The 27,252-nt window shown below is 34.3% G+C and overlaps 1 protein-coding gene across 1 annotated transcript in view; it reads left to right on the top strand.

The window, feature by feature from the left end:
- The window catches only part of POT1 (protection of telomeres 1), a 59,828-nt gene that overhangs the window by 12,213 nt on the left and 20,363 nt on the right, over positions 1 to 27,252 (top strand). The window contains exons 6-11 of the mRNA XM_031056911.1: positions 1,736 to 1,846; positions 3,596 to 3,643; positions 4,815 to 4,929; positions 11,830 to 11,960; positions 20,685 to 20,975; positions 24,975 to 25,130. Of these exons, the coding sequence (XP_030912771.1) occupies positions 1,736 to 1,846; positions 3,596 to 3,643; positions 4,815 to 4,929; positions 11,830 to 11,960; positions 20,685 to 20,975; positions 24,975 to 25,130 (852 nt within the window). The remainder of the gene's footprint in view (positions 1 to 1,735; positions 1,847 to 3,595; positions 3,644 to 4,814; positions 4,930 to 11,829; positions 11,961 to 20,684; positions 20,976 to 24,974; positions 25,131 to 27,252) is intronic.

The raw sequence follows: 27,252 nt of genomic DNA, 5'->3' as shown, positions 1-27,252 counted from the left end.
TCTGAAGTTCGTTCTGACACAGGAGAGCAAGACAAGAGAAGTTACCTGTACAAATCTCCAGTCCTGTCCCAGCAGCCATATCCCAGAATCTTGTGCAGTGTGCATTCTGATAAAATGCTGAAATGGAAGTAATGGATAAGACATAGCTTTTTAGATAAAGGGTGATTTTACTGTTGAAGGAACATTCTGAGTATCATCACCTAACAGTGAAAGGAAAGACACATACTAATACCTGATTTTGGCAAAATTCATGGAGTTTCCAGAAGTTCCTCTTTGTGTGTTTCTGTATCTGGAAAGAATGAAACAACTTTCATGTATGTTAGTAGGACAGCATGATAGAGGTACAGAGAATACTGAGTGTTCTAATTGTTTTGACATGTTTTAATTTAGCTTTGAATATGGTTTACTTCTAGGTTTATATATTACTTTTTAGTCTAAGTGTACATGGTGATTTTCAGGTAGTGTCACAATGCCCTAAGTAGTTTCATTGTGAATTAAACTGTCTGATTAAATTTATGTTTTCTGCAGAAAGTTTTTCCCCGATGTTTTAATAACTACATATATCACTGTCACTTAATCTAGAAGCCTTTCTTTTTCTTGCACAAAACATTAAGGTTTTGGATCTTAAATCATTTAGCGTAGCATTGTCAGATTGCTGAAATTGCAAAAAAGGCGCTGTCATAGTGCAATATTTGCTAAAACTGTCAACTTCAATCAGAAAACTCTTTTATTTGTTGTAATCAAGTAAATACATGAAGAGAAGTTATTCAGTAAAAGTTTATGGAAGTGCTTTTGGTAGAAGCTTGAATAGAGTTCCAAGTCTAACATGTTTATTGGAATGGCACAGCCCTGCTGAGCAGTTTTGAAAGCAAGGGAGCTGACTATAAAGGAGCTTTGCATTGTATCAGATAGCTTTTTTAATCACCTCTGATTACCTAAAGATATTTAATGTATTCTCTATCTTCTCCTCCTTTTTAATTTTTACTTTTTTTTTCTTTTTGATTTGGTGAGGTTGCTGCTAAAAACATGAGCTGCTGCTGGGACTTGAATCATGTACCCTTTAAATCCTCTTTTTCTTGTTCATTTTATGGTGTCTGAGGAACTTTGTACCAAAGTGAAAATAAGAGTTATGATTTCTTTCTGTGCCAGAATCTCAAGAGTGATGCCAGAGATGTTTTTAAGGTCTCTTTTGCTAACAGAAACTTACCTGTTGATTGACCTACCTATTTAACCCTTAAGGAAGCTGTTGGTCCAGCCAAAACGGAGTTTAGAGGAGAGTTTCTTAAAAGTACATCTGTAATTCAATGGGAAAGAAGCTCTAAGAAAAAATGGTTTATTGCTGCTGGTCTGATGTGTGATTTTTTTTAACTTTAGTTAAGCTAAACAGAAAGCAGTCAATCTTTATTGTATTCAAAGAATAATGATTCTTTGCTTTATTCAGTGTGAATCTGCCTCCCTAGGCTTTGTCAAAAATAGCACTCCGTTACAGTAGCATCACGAGTGTGAAAATTTCAGCAGAATTAAAAAGAAAAGCTTCCTGGCATGTGTTGTAAATATAAATTCCATGGGGAGAAGAACTAAATTGGGAAACTGAAAGACAGTTTTTAAAATTTGTTCAGAATTTTTGTTTCTTCAATGTCTTGAGACTTTAGGATGAAATTTCACATTATGTAGTCTTAAAATAGAGCATGTGTTAGAATCTCTATAATTTTCTGTTACTGTTCTGTCCCCATAGGAAACCTTCATAGTTGCAGGATTCAAGGTGATAAAACTGCCTACAGAGAGAGAGGATGCTAGACATGATTGTCACCTGGAAGTGTCTGAAGAAGCTGGATCAACCATTTATGTATGTGGTTGCCCAACTTTTTTTTTTCTTCTTTTTTTTTTAATTTCAAAAATGCTTACATTTCACTATATAATAGGAAAAAACCCAGTAAAATCTATGTGAAACTTAAATGGTACAGATTATTTACCATGTTCATCAGGAAAGAAGACATGTTTCCTGTGTGTGTGTGTGCACATGTAATTTTATAATAGCCCTAACCAAATTATTTTCCAGGTAAATTTCTACTTGTTGAGTGCAAGAATTTGGCTATGGTTGACTTCAGATAGATTCCCAGAGCTGTTTAAAGTACTGTTGTGAATAACACATTTCAATAATGCAGACAAGGTAGAGGGTGCAAGAGGGATCTCACGTCTAAAATTTTTAGTTTTCTCTGGTCTATGAGTTTGTACTGTTTTAACTCAAATAATTAGTTGTTGCCTTTCAAATAAATGGTTTGCTATAATCTAAAGTTTATACAGAGAATTGTACCCTTTTGTCCAGAGTAAAAGATTTGTTCTTTTGTACTATTCTAACATCAGTTCTGTTTAGTTTTATCTGTGGAGTTATTGTCTAATTAAGTCCTAAATTTAAGAAAAAACAAACTTTTTTTTTAATTTCAGAAAGGCACTTTTGTTCTGGAATTGACCTCCATAGGTAACTAAAACCTGCCTCACAGCTCAGTGAGAAACAATTATTTAAAATGATAGTGCAGACTGTTTCATGGCGTTCATTATCTGTTGATGATGATGATGTATAGGTAGCAAGAATATTTTTCATTGAAGATCATGGGTAGCAAAACTGCCCCGAGTCTGAGTAGGTGTGTGTAAACTAAAAGTGTCTATATTTTAGAAACTACTCCAGGCCTTCAACTGAGTATTGGCAAGACCTCATGACATACAGTCTAATCCCAAAGACACTGTGCAGCTCCCTGAATGCCTGGGAGGAAATGTTTATCTCATCACTGACCACTGAATGGAGCTTTTGACACTTTGTTTGGTGACACACATATTGGGTGCTTAACATTAATACAAATGAGCAGACTTTGTGTGGGCTTCACTTCCCCAGTCATAACTTTCCACTCAGCTGTTTAAAAGTAAAATCAACTTCAGGAGTGCAGCTGAGGTGGAGAGCAAAAGCAGATCCCTGGCAGGAGTGGGCAGTGCTGAGGCAGGGCACAGCTGTGACATGGGGCTCTTGTCCAGCAGCCAGGCTGGGCTGTGGCATTGGGATGGTGGCTGAGCCCTGTGTTCCTCACAGAGAGTGGGGAGTGTTGGCTTTTCATCAAATCTCCATGATTAGTTCTTTAAAAGACCTTACATTGAAGGTAAGTCTGGCTTAAAAAGCTCAAAAAGCTTGGGAACTATCTTTAAATAAAATTTATCCCATTCTAGTGAATTTTTTCCCCCAGAGGAAAGTAACAAGTCACTGAGAATATATATGCTCTAAGCATTGACATGTACATACATCTTTATGTACAAAACCTTAAACCCATTTAAGGTCTATGTTAAGCCAGTGTAGTTTTAAATTTGTGGCCTCCATCATTCAAATGAAGAACCTTTTGTATGAGTGTGAGTGCAGTAAATACATCCTTCTTTCCTTCTGTAGCTAAAATTTTACTAGATTCAGATATGGTTCAGATACAGCAGAAATGTCTGTAGGGCTGGTTTGTATTTCTATATAGTGTTGTATTTGCTTTAAAGTTATCAAATGTTGTTATATTTTCAGTACCTTCATTTTTTAATCAGAAAGTTTGTTATTTTTTCTCCACAGATTTACACTAAACCAGGAACAACTGCTGCTTCAGAAACTGCATCTGTGGTGAGTTTGTATTTGGGATATTTTTAAATCACATGAGATTGACTGAATGTTAATAAGAAGGTGTGGAATTAATTTTTCATTGTTTCTGTTTAATTTATTTCCATATCGTTATCCCAGCAGTCATTTAGCTTTTACTTTTGCAAATAATATACCTGGAACACAAAATAAAATATGAAAGAAGTGGTGCATTTTCTGTACTTGTAATATAGTTCCCATCTCAGTCTCCAAATGGATTGCATGTAGGTTTAGGAAATTTGAATTAGAACGGTAACTGTTGGTCAAAACAAGATTGTATGCTTGTGTTGTAAAAAGAAAAAATGAAATATGAAACTTCCTTTGATCTAAAATCAGACTTCGAATACTGCTTTTAACATTTGTTTTGATTTCTGTTTGGAACAAGCCCTTATGTGTCTGACTTAAAATTCTACAAGAAATAGTATTTTAAAAGCAGAGGAATTGGTTTATGAAATTTTAGTGTTCTTTGTCATGATGTTAAAGATTCAGTACCAGTGGTGCTAGAGTTTGTTTTCAGTTTTTATTTACAGTTTGATTTTTTCAGTATAGTACTTGAAAACCTAAGTTCTCAATCAGTTTGAGAGAACTCTTATTCTTTAAGAGTCTAATCAGCATTCTTAAGATGAGAGGAGAATAGTCCTTAAACTGTAGAAATTAGCCCTTAATTTCTTTAATCCTCCAGCAGCTGTGGTATTTTAATCAGGAGATGTGCACAGTGGCTGTGAGAGGTAACCCCCCCACCACCAGCCCAAGCCAAGGATTCTGTGCAGTGACACTGCCAAGCAGAAATACAAAGCTATTTATATATGTGCTTTAAAAAGTCCTCTGGATGGACATGTAAAAATGAAGCAGTAAAAAATTGTCTTTCATTGTTCTTTATGGTAATGACTTTTACTCACCTGGTTCTTGTGTTGAAATTTACTTCAATTAACTGGTTGGCTTATTGTAAGAAAGGTGGAATCACAGAAGGAAATTAAAAGTCTTGTGTACTTTCTGAGTCTCAAGTGAATAAGATACAAAGAAATAGTTAATCTTTGCTTCTTTATATAAGATGAAATAAATATGTCTGAGGATAAATGATGTTAAAAGATAAAATTCTGTGTGAATGTTTGAATAATTTTTTCTTCTGTTCCCTCATTGTATCATGCCTTTTCAGTCTGTTGCTCCAAAATATGTGTATACTCCCCTGAATCATCTTAAAGATGGAACTGTAGTGAACTTGTATGGCGTTGTGAAATTCTTCAAGCCTCCATATATTAGCAAAGGAACTGGTATGTACTATATTCAAGAGATTTGAAACGTCCTCCAGCCAGAACTCTTCTTACTATGTTTGTTCAAAATCAACCAGAACAACAAATTCACATCAGCCTTTGACCATAGCTTTAACCAGCTAATACCAAGGAAACAGAAAAACAAATAGGTAAGAGATATCAGTCAGTTTAGGCAGACTGGTGGAGATAGCAAATGAAGAAAGTCCTTAAAGGAGATTTATCATTTGTCCAGCTACTTTAACAAGACTTCAGGGAACTGAGGACTTAGAACATCTTAATTAGACAAGCACTGATTGCTGGAAATCATTAGGGCAGGCATTCTTTTCAGATATATAAAAATGTGAAGTTAATGCACTGACTTTCAAAGTAGCATGTCTCTGAAGCAACTAGGAGAGATTTTTTTTCAGCTGAGTTATTTGTCAAGTTAATCACTTTAATTTCTTTAGTAGAAATTTAATAGGGAAAATGATTATTTGTTTAGCAACTAGTCCTTGCCAAAATGTCATTAATAACTTCCTGGTGTGTCTTCCCTGTATATTTTCAGTTGACATTATTAAAATGACCCAACAGTATCACTGGAGATCAGACACACAATCTGATATTTCTTATTTATGAAGATAGTTGTAATTCACTTGCTGCTTTATAATGAAAATCTCTAATACTGTTCTAATTAGTCTGTGGTTTTGAGTAAAAATACTCATCAGTCAAATATTTCAATGTTGGTTTTTAATTTTTTCCTCAATCCAGAGTGATGCTTGCTTGAGAGGGTACAAAATGGTCGATGATTGTTCTGCATTGTCAGAGCATGAAGTGGCTCTTGTCAGAGTTTCTTTAGATCTGAGCCAATCCTGCACCAATACATTCTCTGTCTGACACTGTAATAATAGAATCATGTAGCTTCAGGTTGGTGCCCCCTGGAAGCCTGGAAAGTGGGGCCACTGTTCGTAATCCATATGGGTCTTTATTCACTATATAGATATGCCCTGAGGTATAAGATGCTGCTCCTTCTTACACATATGAAGGCTTAAGGCTGAGGTTTTGCACTGTGTTCCTACTGAAGGTGGGTACCACTGGACTGGTACCTAATTTAGTCCTGTTGGTTTATATAATCTATAATTAAAAGTTCATCATTTTTGTTGCTATTATTGCATTAGATGAGTGTTAAAACACTGATGAATTAAATGAGTTTTCACTATGTTCATAAATCATTTATTACACAGAAAGTGCTTTTAGCTAAGCATGCTTTTGCTCGGGGCATATAGTTTAACACCTCTGTATATAAGAACTTCATGAGTTCTGAAAACTGTCCAAGAAAGTGCTTTGGGTATTGCTTCATACAAGAGACAGATGGGATTTTGTCTGCTGTAAGATCTGTTGGAAGTGTTCAAAACTAGATTCTAACTTTCCTTCCCCAATAGTTTAAGATATTTTAAATTTTTAACAAAGATGATATTCTCTTCTATCCCTCCCTTAATCTTAAGGATATCTCAAGTACTTAACCTTGAGATTTAAAAGAAAAGAGAAGTAAATAGAAGAAAAAAGAGCCTCTGTCTTTGTAGTGTCCAATTACAGAGATCATGTGCTTGACCGTGAAGTTTTAGGACATTACAATGTGACACCTACTGCTTCCCCAACCCTTCTTTTTTCATGTAGATACTGGTCAGTGTTTTCCATAAAGCAGAGAAGAATGAAGAAGAATCCTTGCTGATGGTTAACAATGTCATAGAATTAATGTGCTGTTTTTCTGGGGAAACCTTCATCTAGCATTTTATCATAGATTCATGCAGTGTATTTTTATGTCACATGTTCAGTTAAAATCTCATTTTATCCTACCTAGACATTCATTTAGATTGTAACTATTTTATTGTTATGAAATATTTCTTAGAATCAAAATTAATAAAGGATAGCAATTTTGGAAAAGACACTTCTAAAAAGCTTGACCGCTTCCAAGTCAAGAGTTCTACATGCCCAAAATTCAGATTAAGAATCAAATCAGATTCTTAAAGAATTTTTGAAGCCCTGAGTTTTATTTTTGTTCTCAGTTTTATTTGATCCTGAGCTAAGTTCATCCAACAGCCCAGAGTTTGTTTAAAATTTTGTAGCTGAAGAATGAGCTCTAATTTCAATGATACCATTTGGTCAACTTGAATTGCAATAGTCAATTTTTAGCAAGTAATAGCAAACCAACTTTAATGCAAAACAAACCCGTCACAGAATGTTGTGGTGTCCTTTTGTGAGGAAGCTGACTCAGTTATATCTGCAGTAGTTTTTCCTTCAAAGTATTGTGTTCCATGTTGGGGTTCTTTTCTGAATCAAAATGTTCAGGATTTATATAAGTTTTGCAGAACAGAATAAAAACTGTTGCAGAGGTAAAGACAGCAATTTAATTTCTGGACCCCTAGAGATTAGAATAATGTTTTCCCTTCTGTTCACAGTGGTTTATATGCATTTCTTTTTAAAATAATCGCTCTTTATTATCTTAAAGTATAGAAGATAAATAAAAGATAAGAACATATTTAAAGGACTTAATAATAATAATGATAAATAGTTGAATAAATAGTTAATAAGTCTCAAGACAGTTACTTTGATCTAGAGATTTCAAATGATGGCATTGAAACATCTGTTTAGCCAGATGCTTCTGGTAGTTACCAAATTGTATCTCTAAAGTGTATCACTATTATGTTAGAAATAACAAGCTCTAGTAAAACAGTTTGATTCTTCAGAAGTTTTGTTTTGGGCTTCTGCAGCGTATGTTTTTATGTACATATATATATACCCACATAGGAGCGTGTGCACATTTGTATTATTTTTTCCTGTCTTGTTGAAATATAAATGGTAAGTTAGCTGGGTCAGTTGTTTGGTGTTAGTGCAGACACTTGTGTATTGAATGGCCTCAGTAATTCTTGAAAACAGTATTAAATGTTTCATTTAGTTTTGAAGAGAGAATAATTTGCTACAATAATCTGTCTTTTTTGTGTGTATTGAAATAAAAGAAACAGAAGGCAATCTTTAATTAGAGTCCCTGACTGCTAACAACATTGCCCAAAACCTTTTTTATCTCTTGGAAGGGAGAAGTTATTGGTTCAGGGTAGTGGGTTTTCCACTAAATGTTATTGAAGAATAAATATGTGATTGCCCAGAGGGGGATGTGTAATTAGATCGATGCTTTCCACCTTAACAATTTATACAAGCATATTTGTCAGGAACTGCTGAAGTCATCAGTAGAACTACAATAAATTTTTAATCAGTAAATACTAAACAATTTGTTGGTTCTACAATATCAATAACTACTAATCTGGAAAGCTTTTTTAGCAATTTTGGTTTTCTTAGGATGACTGAAAAATTACTTTGTGCGTGAAGTTGTGGGGTATGGGGGTTTTTTTATCTATCTGAACACACAGTGGAGAAATGCTGGCTTTCTGCTCATGCTAGTAGCCAGCATAACAGAGATTTCTGTAAAAAGAGTGGAAATGCTGTGGCATTACAAAAGAAAAGTTGTAACCTGAAGAATAAACCTAGACTATCATGATAGTGGAGGCAACTTTAGATTTTTAGTAACTTTTACAGAGCTGCAAGGGATTCCTATTTCAAATTATTTAAAGGACCTAGATAGCTTTACAGTCAGCATTCTCCATGCAGACAGTGCAACCTTCTACTGATTACCAAATAGTTGTGGAATTTTTATGAAATGAAATAAAGAACTTGTTAACAAGTTATAGCAATTGTATTTTTAAAGAACAGCAAGGACTTAGCTGAAAGAGTATAAAAAGTGTGTAAGATGCATGCAGACCATCACTCTGCACTTTCATTTAAATTAAACATGAGTTATGTCTCCTTGTTTTTGTAATTCTGGGGTGTTACCAGCATATGTAGCTGTCCATGGCAGGTGGTTCCTCACATGATGTTAAGCCTAAATGAGAATACTTCTTCCTAATAATTAAATATATTTTTTAAAAAAGGTAGGTGCAGTTTGAGGTGAAGCACTGAAATTCAGTGTTTTTACTGAGACAATCTATTACGAAAATAGAAAGCTTTCTTCTGTAGCATGTAAATTTGTTGAACTGTGCATCCCTTGTATCATATTTTTAAGACAGGTTATTGCAAGTAAAATCTACCAGTGGTAAAAATTCTCTTTTAAAGAAAATCAGTGGATTTTTTCTAATCAATTGAGTTAGTTTCTCTAGTAAGGGAAAACTGACTCCAATATGTAAACTTGCATTATTTATTTATTTATTTATTTATTTATTTATTAGCTTGGTAATGAAGGAATTTTGCTTTTTTGAGTAGTGTATTGAGAAAAATCTAAAGTGTGAACGATGACATTATATTGTTTTGTTTAACTCTAGGACATTATGTAAATTCAGCAATTCTGTGTAGAGTTTGACTCACTGTTTTTTCAGAAAAGTAAATTCATTTACTGATCTATAATGCTGCTGTGGAAAACAGGAAACAATTTTCATACTTCAGCTGGAAAAGACAAGTGGCTTTTTATTTTTAACCTTCAAAAAGGACTTGCTGAATGAGGATTTCATTTAAAAATGAGTATTTATGCTTTGTTCTCAGGGACCTCTATTGTAATTAGGTTTGTAGAAGGGATGTTTTGAGGTGATAGTAAGGCATGGAAGACTGAAGTCACAGAAGACTTCATGGAAGACTGAACCTCTATTATGTAGAAAGTGTTCCCTGGCTATGTAAAGCAAGTGTACTATTTTATACTGCTTTGACTAGGATGATTATCTGTCTTACATGATTATGCTAATTACACAGAAAATTGAGGTACTGTGTTTAACTTCTACCATTAAATAGGCAGCTGCACATGTATGAAGCTGACTAAGTTCCATAATCACAGCATCAAAGAGTAACCACAATTTTAATGTGGTTTGGAATGTTTTTGCTATTTCCCCTTGATTGTGATGTTGGACTATATCAGTGCGCTGTAGCATGTTATTCTGCATCCCCCAAGGATTGTAAATCTATGAACCATATGGGCTTTTCTTCTTAATTGCTCATTTTGCTCATATTTGCAACAGATCTTTTAAGTTAACCTCTAGAATTCATACCCAAAGAAATACATCAGTCTTTGGATTACGATAGTAAATACTTGCAGTTTTGTCAGCCAGTGACTGGAATTTATTCTTGACATTCCTAGCATAAAATGTTAAAATAGACTGAATGTGGACCTTGTGCCTTTGGTGGGAGTGGAAAAGAGTGATCTCAGCAACTTCTGAATGCAACATGATTTATCATTGAATCTGTATAAAATCTTGGGGAGAAAGAAGAATACTATTTTTATAGAAATACAGAAAGTTTTTGTATCTGTAGGAAGAGTTTTATTTCTTGGTAAGCCTTCACTGGATTTCTTTCACCACTTCATTCATTCAAATCATGAAGAAATTTCAACTTTTAAGTTTAAATGATAGCAAAATTTAAGGATATATGTGCTGGAAACGGAAGGATATTTCTTTTGAAGCATGTATTTTAATCCAGTCTTACATACCTGCCCTCATGTTTAGGGAATCTCTTCAGAGAGTTTGCATATAACAATCATCTTTTTATGACTGCCTTCCTGTAGCTTTTATATACAAGGCAAATCTGTCACTTTTACTAGCCTGATAGCATTCTCTTTCAAAGCAACAATTCATGTGTCTGCATCTTTATAATGTGCATGATGGGGACTTCGTTGACTTTGTTTTAGACCTACAACACATTTGTTCAGTTCCTAGCTGTATATACTGGTGTAGTATCTCATTATCACCAGGTGCCTCATAGAATTACAGCTAAGGGAAGTTGGGGGTTTTGGTAATTTAGATTTTTTTTTTTCTCTTCTGTTTGGGCTTTTCTTTTTAAGAGATGAGAAAGTATCTGTCAGGGCAAAACAGATTTGATTTGGGGAATGTAATTCATTGCCAGTTAACATAAACATCTAATATTGAGAAACAAAGAAATATTTGAACACTTAGGGAGAACACTGTTCCTCCACCTTTCCCAGGTTCAGCTTCACTGCAGGCACCCCTCCTTCCTCCTTTCTAGTCTCTGTTCTTCTGGCTATGGTTACAGGTGTCTCTTGGAGGGACAGTAGGAGGTACAGGAGATCAGGGCCAAGATGTAGCCTTTGTTTCTGCTGCTACTTGGTTTCTCGGGTAGGTTACCAGCTGCAATGTTGCAAAAGAGCAAATGTACTTTTGCTGTGTTCATAAGGTATCAGAGGACACATGTTCTCTAAGCTGAACTGGAAAATGCAGGTTTCATTTATGTCATCCACAAATATTGCTCTGTTCTCAGCTGATCTACATTGTCATCTTTGTATCTTGTCTTGATTTTACTTTTTAGTTCATTATTAGAAGTGAAATTCTGTGAAGTTTAACTTCAGAAAGGCATATTTCATGTTTTTACTCTACTTTCTGGCTACCACTGTGTGACTCTATTCTTGTGGTGTATATATGTATCTTGCATATTTTGTTGAAATCAAGGATATGTAATTTATGCTTTAATTTGCTTGTAGAACTTGTAGAACTTATTACCTTTCCAGGAAGCTGTGCAAAATAAATCTTAGAAAATGATTTTATTAAATTGTAGATATGTGCCTCATTTTGTAGAAGAAGTAATTGAAACGTGAAAGAATAGCATGCCTGTTGCAGACAGAAGAAAAAGGTTTGTGTGTTCTTGCACACAGAGCTGTGCTTAATCACACATTTCATTTTCAGTTATTTGGGCTAATTATCAAAAAGATGAGCCACACTTCAGTTATTATGGTACTGTAAAACAATTAAATTAAAAAAAACTTACACTGATCATAGCAAAAAAAAATTGCCATAGGGGTGTTCCTCCCAAATTTAGTATCTATGCATTAATAATTCCATAATGCCTGTTAACTCATCCAGACACTTTTATATTTTGCAGATTATTGCTCAATTGTAACACTTGTGGACCAATCAAATGTGAAGCTAACATGTAGTCTTTTTAGTGGAAACCTAGATTTTCTACCAAAAATTTACAAAGTTGGAGATATTGTTCGATTTCATAGAATAAAGGTATGTACTCGGATGTGGGGGGTTTATATGCTTGCTTTTCTGCACTGAGAGGAGCAACTTCCTTTGTTCTATATGTACAGAAATTAACTCTTCGAGACATTGGATAAAGCAGCTGGTTGTTAAAACAGCTGTGGTTATGGTATGGACCAAAACTGAAAGTAAACTATTACATTTTTCAACAACAACAATAATATTTATTAAACTACTTGACAAAAAATCATGTGGTACTTCTATATGGATAGAATTTAACTGACATAAATCAGCACAATTTATTCCTCTTCAAACTGATAGGATTGAGGAGTTTCTTTAGCTCTTCTGTTGTGGAGCAGTTTAGGTCAGCTGGAGAATCACCCCAGTAGAGGGAATCTGTCTGGGCTTGTTAGTGTGCAGTGTGCTCCTGCTGCTGCTCCAGTGTTATCCTGCATTACTCCCTATTTATCTGTATCAAAGGGCATGCAGGAAACTGTTTGTAGCTTTGATACTGCTTCTGCTGGATGTTTTTCTAATGCCTGCTGCAACTGTATAGGGAAGAGGAACCACCCTGCATGGAATGAATAGAAATATTGTAATGCTGGACCATGGTTAAAGAGGTGCATAATAGGACCAAAGATGTGATTTTGCAGTTAATTTGCAACATAACCATGCATATTTATTTTTTACGTAAAGTAATTATAGCAGAAATTGAATGTAATGAAAGAGGCCAGTAAAAAAAACAAAAAAACCCAAAACACCAAGAATAAAACAACAAGAAAAAAAACCCAGTTTGCATATCTGAACACTATTGAGAGTGTCCTGGGAAACTTAAGAAATGTAGGAAATTTAGGATTGTACCAAAGGATGATAAAAGGGATAAATATCTGTAGTATTAAGCATGTACATTTTGAAATGCTGTAGCAGGAGAACAAAGAAGAAAACCCCATGACAATAAATGTAAAAAGTGGTAAGATCTATCCAGTATTTGAGTTTCATACTACTGAGATTGTTAAGAAAGAACTTGTTAAGATTCAGAAACAGTCTTAAGTTACTCCTCTATATTATAAGTATTTACAATTGAGAGAGAAATTAGCTGACCTATTCTGGGTTAGTATAAGGTTTCTCTAAGGTCATCTGTATATGTAATAAGAGTGGAATTAAATTGTGCTTACATTTTGAAGCTTGTATGCTGATTAGTACTTCAGATGTGTTATCAGTCTTGGAAGTTCATGAATTTGACTTCAGATGGGAAAGTCTTACACTAAATTTTAATATTTTCTCTGAATTCATCAGGGTAAATGTTGTACAGATACATTCATTTCAGAAATTCAGTGGAGATAACTTGTTTATTGCTTCTGAAAACAGAGTACATGTTTTATAAATGTGAAGAAGGAGAAAGTAGAAAGGAACTGGTCAAAATAGTAGCATTGAAAAGTGAAAAGTTGTATGCTTGTGGTAGGTCAGTATTGGATTTCTAAGTACACATTAAGAAAATTAACAGGACCACTATCAGGAAATTTATGTAGGCACCCTCTTTTATGCAAACATTGTATTGTCCAACTTCTACTATTTATTATTATCACAAACTTACTAAGGAAACCTACTGATATAGCACAGGTAAAGGACCTCACTGTTCTGATTTAGCACCACTTTTTTGAGGAGATCTAGAATTCTAGAATCCTTGTCAGTAGGTACTTTACCATTCTCCAAGATGATATCCAGTATTTAAAGAGAGGGTCTATCAATTCGCTTCTCATATACACTTTTTTTTTCCATCACAGTTGAGCTGTTCTAAGTGGTTTCCAGTCCTAACAGACCTCCAGCTGCTCACAGTCCATGTCTCTTCAGATGCATGAGCTCACAGCTTGTTTAATTACTTTCTAAGTGAAAATGATCTAGAGTGACTAAGATGTCTTTTTCTGGGTGGGAATGTTCTGATTACCCCAGACTAAGTAACAGGTACTTTGGAAGTTTTCTGACACAAAAGCCTGGTGTCAGCTTCTGGGAATGAACTGGGAAGGACCTCTTTCTCTTTCAGCCACAAGCAGCCTAGTAGGTATGACTTCTAATTACACTTTCTGCAGTTTCTCCTTCACTCTTTGTGCTTTTGTCTTCAGGCTTTAATCACCTTTTCTTAGCTTGCTGAATGGAAAGCAAGCCATGGTAGCAGAGGCCACAGTCTGTGAAAGCTGTGCTTACCAGTGAGGACAGATAGGTATACACAGCCATTACAGCTGTGTCCTCATGTTCTGTCTGCCCCAGATATGCTTTCCAGGAAGTTGACATTAATAGCAAACACATTTTAAAAATCACTGCTCCCACTTACACTTTTGGCTTCTAATGGATAGCTCGTCCTCATAGTAACAGAGGTGTGGGCAAGATCTGATGGCCAGAGCTAATAAGAATTTAATGAAGAGGATTTTTTTGGAATTATTTTGGATAGAGGGTAATTTAATTTGCTTAGTATTTGTTTCAGAGAAGGATAATTTTAAGTGTGTTAGTAATAGAACTGGAAAATTATCTAGTTTTATTACATTTCTGTTAATATTTCTTGAAGTGCATCTTTATGCACGTCATCTCATGGTTTCTCATGAATTACAGAATTTAGTGATTTACAGTACTGTACCTGGTCTTTCAGCCATAATCAGTGCTCTGCAGAGATTGTGGAAGGTGAGCCCCCCATCTCCCAGTATAAAAGCAAGGCCTGTGATCTATTTGTCTAGTCTTCTCCTACTACCTTCATGGCAAAGAAAGAGTTTTCTTAGGTGGATTTTTCTGGACCTTCTTTTTTATTGTTCGCTGTGAATGCTCTTAATATCTTGGAAATAATGCCTAATGGTACACTGTGAAAGAGTGGGAAGGGGCAATCTGCTGGCACTGGTTAGCCTGCAATATTTTGTACTCCCTTGACTTAGGAGTTTTGGCTGGTATTCTGCCTTTCTTAAAATGCCTCAAACCCTGCCATGGTGATAGAATGGTTAATTTCCTCTTTGGCTTTTCTCTAGTATTCTTTATTACCTCTGAATGATTCACAAACAAGAACTTTCCTCACTTCCAGTGAAGAGAATTGGTATTTGATTTCCATTTTAATGTTTGAGGATTGGAAAAAGGGAAGCACATTCTTATTTTGGTGTTCATCTTGTTCAGTGTACTCTAATTGTTTAATTGCAGTCAGGATGTCCAGGATGTGTTTTGGTGGCCCTTTTTCCTGAATGCACAGCATTGCAGAGCAATGCATTGCATTACAGAGCTGTGTGATCCATGTGCAACACTTGGGGAATGAAGACCAAGACACTGACCTCTGATTGTAAACTTCACTTGTATGGCTTCCCTGGCATGGTGCAAACTCTGTAGCAATTACAAAGCCTTAATTCTCTAGCTTTTTGTCATAGTAATCCTGATGCTGTTCTCTTCTCTTACTTTCAGTAACCTTAACTTCTTCTGTACATAGGGGCCAGTTGCTGTTACAAATGAAGTAGGAATTGTAAAGTGGTCACCCTCTTTCTTAGACAGTATTATTGCATCACCACTGCACTTCTCAAGTCATGAACCATGTTAGAAAATATTGTGTAGAAAAATAGGGTCCTGGGGGTTATGGAACATGGTATTATAACATAAATGCATCATGAGCTGAACTGAGTTTGCACAGACATCAGTAACTGCCATCTACTAACCTTGGGATAATCATGGATTATAATCCTGTTGTTTTAGTGTGGTGGTTAGATCACAGAATCAGAGAATCATTAAGATTGGAAGTTACCTTCATGATCATCAAATCTAACCTTTGGCCAAATACCACCATGCCCAATGCAGCATCCTAGATCTCTAGAATAAAAAAGTGGAGAAAAACACCAGGAAAATCAGATTCCTTGAATGCTACTGATTGTGTATTCGTCTGATTCAGACTCTTTAGATTTACAGTGTAAACACATAGTCTCTTTGAGCAAAAGGATTTAATAGCCACAATATAGATGGTTATTCCTTTCATAGATCTGTAGATTGACAAGTGTAAGATGTAGGCTTTGCTAGGGAATTTCTAAGGTGTTTATCCACAGAGGAGGGGGAATCTGAATGTCAAATATATGGAGCATAGCTTCATATCAACATAGAAGTATCACACTCCCTTTTTTGTTATCCTTACTAGTTCTGTTCTGTCTCTCTTCTTGTGCATCACTCCCCTAAATCTAGTAATATTTAACATAGCATTCGTTCCACTGTGTTGCTTACTTTGATCTTTAAACAATCTGCTGTTATTTCCAGGAGCAATCTTACTTTTGCACTTAGCTAGCAGTTTGTCACTTTGTGCTCTCTCCTTTAGTTTAATCCAGTTTGTCCAATGAAAGTTGATTTCTTTTCTTCTTTCTACTTGATGCAATATGGAAGGTACTGGGAGAAAGACACAGTAGGAATATCTTCTCACTTCTTATTCCTGGGCAGCTCTAGCCATAGCTGTCAGGTTGATAAGCATGAGGAGGAAAGTCTGGAGCTTGGATGTATAGCATGCTGCATGATCATTAAACTTTGGCAGAATAGAGCTCCCGGACTCTTAGTGTCTTCTGAGAAAATGTGGTCCAAATATATAAACTTGGCCAAAATTAGGTTTGAGACTTTCTACTAAAAAAGATGTTGAAGAGCATGTGTCTTTTTGCACTGCTACCCAGTTTTCAAATTATTTTTCTGAAGAGTGGAAGGAATTAAATTTTTTTTTAGTAAGCAGTTAGGAGATTTTTTTAATACAGAAAAAAACAACTTTTTTTTTTTTTAGACATGTCAGTATTAATATTGCTTGTGGTTCTCCTTCAAAATTTCTGTAAGGCATACAACTCACTTTGAATGGAATTTAAATTAAAAACAAGTATTTTTCCTATAGTAAATAATGTCAGGAAATAATGACTGTAGGCAGTTGATAGTGTCTCTGTAATTTCAAGTCTTAGCAATTTGCAAATATGATTTTCCTATCAGTATTTTTGGTCAAGTTACTGGATCAGGTTTTTAATATGTAGAAAATATTCCAAAATAGTAATTTTTTACTCTATTAGAATTTCTAAAGCAGTATCACAGTGCCTGCTGGCTTTTTACATTACTAAACCAGAAATTATTTTAACTGACTTAAGTGTATAAACTTCTTGCATACAAATTTTTCCACAAAATACTTATATCTTCAGGTGAATTGAATTGGTAAATAAAATACATTATATTGCTCATTTTCTTCTTTAATTTAATGTGTTTCTATTGCTACAGATGTTTCAAACAATCTTACTTTGCAGGCAGCAATTCAGGAATGCTAGAGAATAAGTTATCACTTATGGTCCTAATATCTAAATGTGTTTATCATGTCTTCAAAAAAAAATCATTTTACTTCCATGTGACTATCTTTGTTAGTTTTCTTTTAGGAGGTGCCTCCACATAGTTTGTATAGTTCAGTTTTCTTCTTGTGATATTTGAACATATTCAAAATGGTTTAATTTTTACTTCAAATGACTCCTCTGTTTCATTAGTATCTCTCTGTTCATACAGCTGGCAGTATAAGTAAACCAAAATTACATTATTAAAATACAAGAAAATATAATCAGTATCCTCTATTATCCAAATTTGTTTAGACTATTTACTTAAGATGAGAAAACATTTACAAAATATAATGAAATATACCAGATGCATTCTGGTGGGTTTTTTTCTGACAGGATACTTTCCTTCATGCAAATATCATCAGTGACAATCATAAAAAATTGAGATCTTCCTTCTTAGTATAAAAACATACATTACTTTGGTATATGTTGTTTCCCTAGGCATTTTTTGATATTCTAAGATGATCTGTGCCTGCAGTGGTTTCATAAAAGTCCTTTGCTTCTATAATTTAACAATCAGTTTTGATGGAAAGCTACCATGGAGAAGCTATTATTCCAGCTTTATACACTACTTACTATCACACTTTTCCATTTAGTGAAACGAATAACACCATCTTCAGAAAAAAAAAATAAAGATGTGTTTTACTTTGCTGTAAATCTATTTATAAATATTTCAAGATTAGCTTCTTTTCAATAACGATATTCAGTATAGGGTTGTACCCCATAGAAAATCACTAGAGTTTATTGTCCATGTAGTTTATTAAGGTGACATTTCACCTATTGTTCTTTAGTTTACAGAAACTATGCCAAAGACTCCTGCAATATGTATTGGAATTTACTTGCTTAGAACAAGCTAAACGCATTTTATCTGCTCCATTTTTTGTCCCAGAGGATATTTTTATTTAGCAACCATTATTTATTGAAATTATTTTAAATTCTCAGGGAATTTTTAAAGAGATAGCAGTCTGCCCTGTTTCCCTGTTAACCCCCTGCTTCAGCCTCCCTCACCATTTTTTTAAAATATAGGTCCACATCCTCTAGAAATGACACAAAATCTAATGAGGGGGAAATCATTGTCATATGCAAAAGTCCCATATTGGCTCTTTTATAAATTTAATTCAATTTCAAAATCATTTGGACAATACAACATATTTACTTTATCAGTGCCTAACTTGATCTGAGATCTGCATGAGTGCCATAATGAAACAACATTTTTCCACAGATTTTGTTCATTTTACACTCCAGTGATCCCTCTTGACTTTAGCAATGATTTTTCTTAAAGGACAAGCCCAGAGAATTTCTGTTGGCCGTCATCTGTTTTGTGGGTCCAACACAAGTAATTTTCCAGCTGTGAAATACTTTGTTCTGTAACCCATTCTACATTTTCTTCTCCTGTTTCTTCTGTTGTTCACTAAATAATATTGTTGAATTCTGTTTACATTTGAGAGGACTCAGTGGCTTCTCCTGCTGCCTGTGCCTGTGGACATCTGGTTTGGCTAAAGATCATTGGTAATTTTCTCTTCATGACAGTTGAGATTTACCTTCTTACATATTTTATTTCTTTTTTTAAATTATTATTTTATAATTGCCTCTTCCAACATTAAGGCTGATTTCAAATTCACTAAATGAGGGTATTGGGAGATGTCAGAAGTACAGTATGTCAGCCTCCTGAATGATCAAAGCATGACATAAAGGGTTTGAGAAAAGAGGAAAATAACTGATGGTGGAAGCCCAGGGAGACAAAGTACTTTTTTTCTGGTTTTGTGAAAGGCTTAGAGCCTTTGCAGAATTTTTACTAAGAAAAATACCAAGATATTTTTATGATGTTTTTAAAGAACTAATGAAGAAATAAATGAACAGGTAAATTAGAAATTAAAACACTTCAAGAAACATTTGACATGTCAGACAAGATATGATAAATACTCTTGAAGTACATTTTGATACAGGATGAATAGGTAAAAGTGATGAGAGTTTTCATCCCCTCTGGATGTTACCTGTTTAGAGAAGCTATGGAATATAATGCCAGTGATAGCAACTAACGTAAATCTGTGTGTTTATGTTACATCTTACAGGGGAACATGTTTTCCCAGATTGTAGATAATAGGGGGAAATTGGTTATGAAACCTTGCATTTTCCTTATTTGTCCTTTGGCTTTTCTTGCATTTTCAATATTTAAATGTAAGGTTAAAAGATTGAAGCTTTTCAGTGTTTCTCTGAAAAAAAACTTCATCCTGAATTGATGTGTTCCATTGGTCAGGTTTAAAGAATGCTTAAGTAAATCAAGGTTTATCTTAGAGATGACCCTTAATACATTTATGCATTATGTCAGAGTAGCAGGGATTAAAGGAGTTCCTGTCACCAAGATTGAACTGCTTTGCATATGAATTTCCAAGGTCAATGAATGCCTGATTTGTTTGCTTTTTAAATTTCACTATGTTTATAAAATATAGGCCTAAATCATTGGCAGTGTTGTGCTGTTTAGAACTTCTGACACACACTGCATGTTCTGCACTTTCAGATCAGTGGGACTTTCAACCATTTGGAAGTTGAGCGCTGGAAATCCCATACTAGACTGTCTCAGAAATGCCGTGTTCGTGACTGTTACCACTTACTTGGTGACCCCACATTAATTAGAAAGGGATGGAGCAAAACAGACTGTTTCAGATTTCTGGATAATGAGTCATGCAGTGCTTTGATATAGATAAATCTGTAATTGCAGGGTGCAGTAAGGCTAGACTAGACCCTTGAAGGAATGCTTTAGACTTTAAATACTGTGTTTCATATGGCAGCAGATACACAGCAAAATCAGCAGGATCTGGGAGACCTGCATAGGCAGGGCAATAGACATTGTATAGTTGTAATAGCTGCATTCATAATTCAAGGAATGAAAGCTCATCACTGGTTGCTTTATGGAAAGCAAATATCTCCTTGAACTGATGTATTTTTTCAGTTCAGTAATATTGGGAAATGGCTATTGTGAGGTGCCAAAACCAGGAATCCGTAATAACTTTGCCATTACTCTGCTGTGTAAACCCTAAAAATTAACTTCTCTTGTGCTTTAGTTTCCCCATTTACAAGAGCAATCCTGATATGTTACCCAAACAAATATTTTGATGTGTGCAAATAAAATACTCTGTAAAGATGCTGTAGGTATAAATGTTACAGGTAACTCTTAGTCTGCCTCTTCAAAAATTTTTGTGTAAGATGATATTTCTGCTTATACATTTTGTTTTCTTATTATTAATTTTACCTTTTTGTTTTGTTTTTGTTTTTACTCTATTCTCCCAATAGAAACAGGGACAGAAATGGTTAGTGGTCCATTTTCCATGCACATGATAAAGCAGAAATATATTTGTTTATCCATGCAGTACAAACTGGTTTTTTTCTCATTCATATTTTATTACAGATCAGGGAATACAATGGACAGATGCAGGGAATTACCAGTGGGGGATTTGCATCCTTAACATTTGATGGAACTGTAGGAGCTCCGGTAGTTCCTCGAACTTCTAGCAGAGTGTACACGTTCATGGATGAAGAACAGAAAACAATAGAAGAGTTACGTATTTGGGCAGCCAGTAATATTTCCATCTCTGGACCAGCAACAAAATTGTCTGGTGTTCAACCAATGCTGTTCTTTGATCTCACTTGCCAGCTGGTAGGAAAAGCAAAAGTGGATGGATCTTCTTTTCTTCTAAAGGTAGACTTCCTTTTGAAAAATAATATTTTAGGTTTATTAAGACACTGTGATACATTTTTCAATAAAACAGACATATTAATTTAAATAATACTGTGTAGATAAATGTTTTTAGCGTAAACAAATCTGTGATCCTTGGCTATTTTGTTTTTATGAAAACAGAATAGAAAGCCTGGTTGTCTTTGAAGTTGATCACCTGAATTGTTTTTTTACATGGGTTTATTAAGATGGCATTATAGAGATCATCATTTCACAAAGATTTGTACATATATATCACAAGATTTCTTAGCCTTGAAAAATATTGTTAGTTTTAAACTGTATCCTTGTTTTCTAGTTAGCAGCATTTACTGTTTGTTTTTCTAGATTTGATGGATATGATTAGTGCAGTAAGTAGCACTGCCTAAAAAGAATGAATGGATTATGTTATCATGACGAATTTCAGGTAGCTTCTTTTAGTTACACATAAGCACTCTGGCCATCAGTGCTTACTGAAAATACAAAATGCAAAGTGCCACAGAACAAAAGAGCAGATTCCAAAGTCCTTTTCATTTAGTTAATTAACATTAACTAAATGAAAAGGAGGTCTCCACAATATTCCTAGTTTTGGTTCAGATGTATCAGTATGGTGTTATTACAAGACTCTTCTGTATTTATTTTTGTACTTGATTGTTAAAACATAAGTAATGATCAAGCTTTTATTTTCCATTTTGTGACTTCATAAAATTATTTATTGGTTCTACTGTGTTAAACTGTATTGTTACAATATTTTTAGAATTAGCACTTGGCATTGTTCCTTCATTGAAGCAGCAAAGATTTTTCTCATACAGAACAACGCATTACTACAGAGAAACAAACCTTAAGTGCATCCTGTAACATATTCTGCAACTGCAACAAACATTTCCATTTAATTATGCCTTGTGAAATAGATGTCAAATGAGACCCAGTAAATTTTCATGACTTTGTGGACTGTAATTAAGTTGTTCATTAATAAGTGTATCTTCAGCATTGAAAGACATTTTGCAAGGACAGACACAAGTGCTTTCTTAAATAATTATTTCTTTACAGGCTTTCTATGTTGTAAGACCTGAAGTTAATTTTGTCACTTTTGTATAGTAAAGGTGATGACTTGGGGAAATTTTGGGGTAGACTTAGGAAGATAGAAGTCTGAGGTCAAATTATGGTTGATCAGTTATTTAGCATAAAATATTAAATATCTAAATATGTTTTACAATACATTGGACAAGCTTAAAAATGCTACATTAATATTCTGTTGCTAAATTCCTCCATTTTTCAACAATGGCAAAATCCATTTCTGATATTAAATACTGATTATGATAGAAAAGAAACCTTTCTAGAAACTTGTCGACAGATTTCTGATTTTTTTCTTGATTTGCTAAATAAACCAAACAAAACAACCAATTCAATACCAGCTCAAATTGAGTGATCATTAAATATTATTTTATTGTATTGTTTTGATGTTTCATTTTACAATAATGTTTTACATTTTTTTTCCAAGTATATCTGTTAAATTAATGGTTGATTATACTATGAAAAATTATTATTATTATTATAAGCATTGATCTCATGTACCTAGTGGGGACTGCTTCAAAGACAACTAAAATGAATTTCAGCAATTTTGTGCATCACCTGTAGCATAGCTTTTAAATAACACTTGATAAATAAATTCCTGTTTGCACAGCAGCAGAGTAGGGCATGGCATAAAGATGGCATCACTGAGCTGTTAGTGTTTTCCATTTTCTGAGAATTTTATTAGTCATATTGGAGGAGACTAAAGAATACACACTAGAAATTATTCTGTCATGTATGCCTTTCATAAGAGTTTTATTATTAATCTTTTCTTCCTTTCTGTCTGTCAGTTAAATTGTGTACATTAAGGTAAATCATACAATGAGCATATTCTGCTGAAGATAGAAACTGGTATTTTGTCTCTCCCATTTCAGTGTTTTCCAATCATGGTGATCAAGTGTTATCACTAACTTTTCTTTAGCTCCAATCTGTTCATGACTAGTAATAGAAAAATTTGTTGTTTCTTACTCAGAATTAATTTAACCAGTTTGGGTTTTATTCCAGTATTCATTTTTAAAACCAAGACAGCTTGAAACCAGGATGTTTTCATGTTTAGTGTAAAGTAGAGCTTCCAAGCTCCTGAGGTAGAGAGGTTTATCTGTTTTTGTATTTGTGCAAGAAAAAACCCAATCCCAACTACTTTTGAAAGATTTTTTTTTAAGAAATTTCACTAGCTTATAAATTCCTCTAAAAGGTACCCTGGTGCCAGCCCTGTTAGTTCCTCTGGCAAAGGACATTTTAGAACTAAGTCACCATCCTTTTTATCTGAAAAGGGAGCATGCAGGCTATTTTAATCCATTTGTCAGATCATCTCTCCAGTGCAGAATTACCAAAGTGTACCAAGTAAAGCCAGTTGAAAAATAATGAAAAAATTGACAAATTCAAGATTCTTTACTCTGTCAGTGACTAAATTTGTAGTATATATGCACTAAATCTGTTTTCAAGCTGAGTTCTGGAAAAGATGTGATAATTCAAGCAATAGACAACCTCTCTTTCAAAGGTGGTTTTAAGTACTTCATGGTGCAGGATCAGAAGATAACAGGCTTTTTTTAATCTGTGGCAGCATATACCACCTCATTATCTGGGTCCTTCAGAATGTACTCTTATTTGGCGACATAATTTGATGTCATGGGTCATTTTCGCTGTGAACAGTTTTCCCTTTTATCTCTTGATTCTGGATGCATATTCCATGAGTCCATATTCCTTGTGCATTTATACATGGCTCTGCTTATTCTTAGATCTTTTCCTGTGGGTCTGTTGATCCAAAGCAGTTAAATATAAGAGGTAGAAATCCTTTAAAAATTAGGCTTTAGTGTCTTTTTTTCTTGCCCTCTGCAGTGCCTAACTCATGGGACAAAGCACTTTGGAATCACACTGTCTGAAATTGGAAAATAGGTTCTTCTGCTGAACCTACATGTATGAAATCCTATGAAAAGCCGCATTTCAGAATTCCAAATTCTTCCAGATTTTTGTTTTACTATGCCAGTATATCAAACCATTATTTTTGAGTCTTTGAGAAGAGTGTATCTTCAGAAACTCAGGAGACAATAGTTTACAGAATAATGTTTGGGTTAAGAAGTAAGATTTTGAGTTCAAGGTGTTAAGCCTGTCAGTAAACTTACCTTTTCACAACACTTTGATAGCTGAAAAATAACTACTGATACTTCAGTACTTGGAGTGTATTAGGATTTAGCTTTAGGCAAACAAGTTTTAAAATCCTTGTTAATAAATATAGGTTTAAGTATCGATGCTTTTCTCATATGTTCTGGGTAACTAGCAGTGTATACTGCTATAGGAGATCATCAGTAATTAAGTCAATATATGCTGTATATGCATATGTAATATGTGTATATGCACTCAGTATTCACATACTCTAGCTGGAGTGGTTAAAAAACCCTTATTACCAGGATTAAAATATTAAGTACAGATAGTTCTGCATATGATGAATTCTGATAGTTGTGACAGCTGACCCTGAGATTGTCTCAGCTGCTCAGAGCATGGTGCTGAGAGCACCAAGGTTGAGGGTTCAATCCTCATGTGGACCATTCACTTAAGAGTTAGACTTGATGATCTTTGTGGGTCCCTTCCAGCTCAGAATATTGTGTCATTTTGTGCTGGATAAGCAGCTGAGCTTTTGCTAGAGCTGTTCATTTTCTTATTTATTTAAATATTAACAAATTCCAGGTCTTAACCCTTGATTATGCTCTCTGTAGAGGTTATTTTATGCTCTGTAAGGAGTAATAAGTTACAAAATCCTGTAAGGTCTAATTCAAGTATTTTAAGGACTTTTAGATTGAGACTACAACTAAGATCTCTTACTGTTAATAATTTTTAATGTAAAAAAATGTAAAAAGTTATTTAAAGTCTGAATCTAAAGTATTCTGAGCACATTGAAATAGTTCATTTGCATTGCAGGTTTGGGATGGCACTGAATGTCCCTACCCCACATGGAAGGTGCCTGTGGAAGCACAAGATCTGGAGGGAGAAAAAGTTCTTCTTCATCAGCTGAGAAATCTAGCAGTGGACATTCTGGTCTATGATAATCATGTACAACTGGCAGAATCACTTAAGGTAATGCACAGTTTGGTATTTCACTCTCTTTTTGTGGCCCGTTTTCTGATTAGAAATCACTTCAGAGAATGCATCAATTCAGTTCTGCTGTAATTGGTTTCATGTACCTCTTTATCTTTCACTGTGTTTCCCATACCTTTTATTTGAATGCAAAACTTCTTCAACATGTGTTAAACAAGCTCATTACCCAAAAATTGCCATGAAAAATTCTTCAAATTAAGCACTTTCCAGACACTGCAACATAATAGATAATACAGTGAAAATAATGCTCTCAGAAAATGTATTCTGTGCTTTAGAATTATTTTTAAATTATGCAATCCAGTGTTAAACCTGTAGTCCTGTTAAAGACCTTTAATTCTTAAATCAATAGAAGATTTTCTGTTCTGTAAGCTGCAGTTTGCAGTGCAATCTTCATTTAGTAGGTCAGTAATGTTGATTATACTTAGATAGAGAAAACAACAACATAATTAAACATCAGATCTTCAGCAATACTGCCATCTTGCTTCTGAATACTGGAACTTGGCAAAGAATGCATCTTTCATTTCATGCCTTGCCCTCTATACTCAAGATCATTTTTAAGAAAACATTTTACCAGAAAATAAAGATAATGATAACCGTTTTGTGTGCTGGGTCTATCAGCAGACATGAAATAATTTTGATAAATTAACACACATTCATAAGTAAATTACATATAGCAAAATAAGTATAAGAATTTGTGTAAGAATTCATAACAAAACTGACAGAAGTATTTCATTACTTTCAAGTTCTCTTCCAGAATTTTTCTCTTGTTAACTGGAGTAAAAAAACTATGTTCTGGTGAAATGGTATGTTTTAAATATGAAGGAAAAAAGTATTTTAATATTAACAAAACATATTTTGTTGATTAGCTGATAATACTCCATTTATTATTCTCCCCCATTTATATGCAGGAATTAAATCACAATATATATTGAGTATGTGATACATGGGATGTCTTCATACTCACTCTCAGTTTTTTTACTTCCTATCCACTTGCTCTTTCACATTTCTGGAGCATTTTTATCTTTTCTGGATACTGCACTGTGTAGTAGAAGGTTTAATAATTTCAAAGGAAATTGTTAAGAAACCCCCCTTGACCTCTTGTGGGTGTTTTTTTCCCTCTGCCTATATCCAAAGCCGCAGTAGTTTCAGTCATGCAAGTTGTAGAAGTTTCAAATTAGGTGATTTTTGTACACCACTTTCTAGTTGCTTGTCTTAGTGGAGTTATCAAAAAAAAAGGGCTGGTATGCTGGCAACTAAATTTCAGAAATATTTACTAATTTCAGATTACAACGTGTAGAATTAATTGTGTTTCAGAGAGTAATTTTTATCTCTATATATATACACACATATCTATTATAAAACTTGGCAGGAACTTTCCCTAAGATAGAGGAGTTTTTTAAAGGCTTTTAAATACTAGTAGAAATTATGTCATATTATAAAACAAGTATAATCCAAATATGTATGATATTTTATTGAGTTCAGGCTCTTGTTACGCAAAGTTTTTTTTAAATTCACTTTTGTAGCAGTGTAGAACTGGCAGGTGTTTAGTGTATCCCCACGCACCTTCCCAAGTGTGATTAGATATTTTGCCAGTTTGTGGTTTCAGACACAATAAAAAGTGCACTATTTTTCAGTCTTCGTTTCTATACTTAGCACTAGCTTAGAGTGGCCTTTTTTAATGTGAATTGTTACAGAATTGTTAGGTTACAGTCTTGCCTGTTGTTGTGTACCATTTGCAATGACAGTTACAGCTTGGAAATTATGTTTTATGTTGGAGCAATCTGTTTTATGCAACCTTGATAACAAGAAGAGCAGATTTATAAAAATCTTGACATGCATGTTCTTATTTTAAAATCATATCTGTAGACACATGTTCAGACAAGTAACTGAGTAAGTACTACACACCAGAGAAAATGGGTAATACATTACAGGGAATTTTTGGCAAATCCTGGAGCACAGTGTCAGGGAAATTGCTGCAAGAGTTTGTTAAAAACTTCAGATCATCTGTCCAGAGAATACTGAAGATATGAACACTTTATCTCATTTTCTAAGACAAACAATACTTAAAATGTTAAATGGAGGGAACTTTAGTTAAAGGAAT

Source organism: Geospiza fortis, unplaced genomic scaffold (assembly GCF_000277835.1).
Source record: "Geospiza fortis unplaced genomic scaffold, GeoFor_1.0 scaffold195, whole genome shotgun sequence".
Taxonomy (NCBI): domain Eukaryota; kingdom Metazoa; phylum Chordata; class Aves; order Passeriformes; family Thraupidae; genus Geospiza; species Geospiza fortis.
The sequence above is the reverse complement of the archived record's forward strand: the minus strand, read 5'-3'. Positions and strand labels throughout refer to the sequence as shown.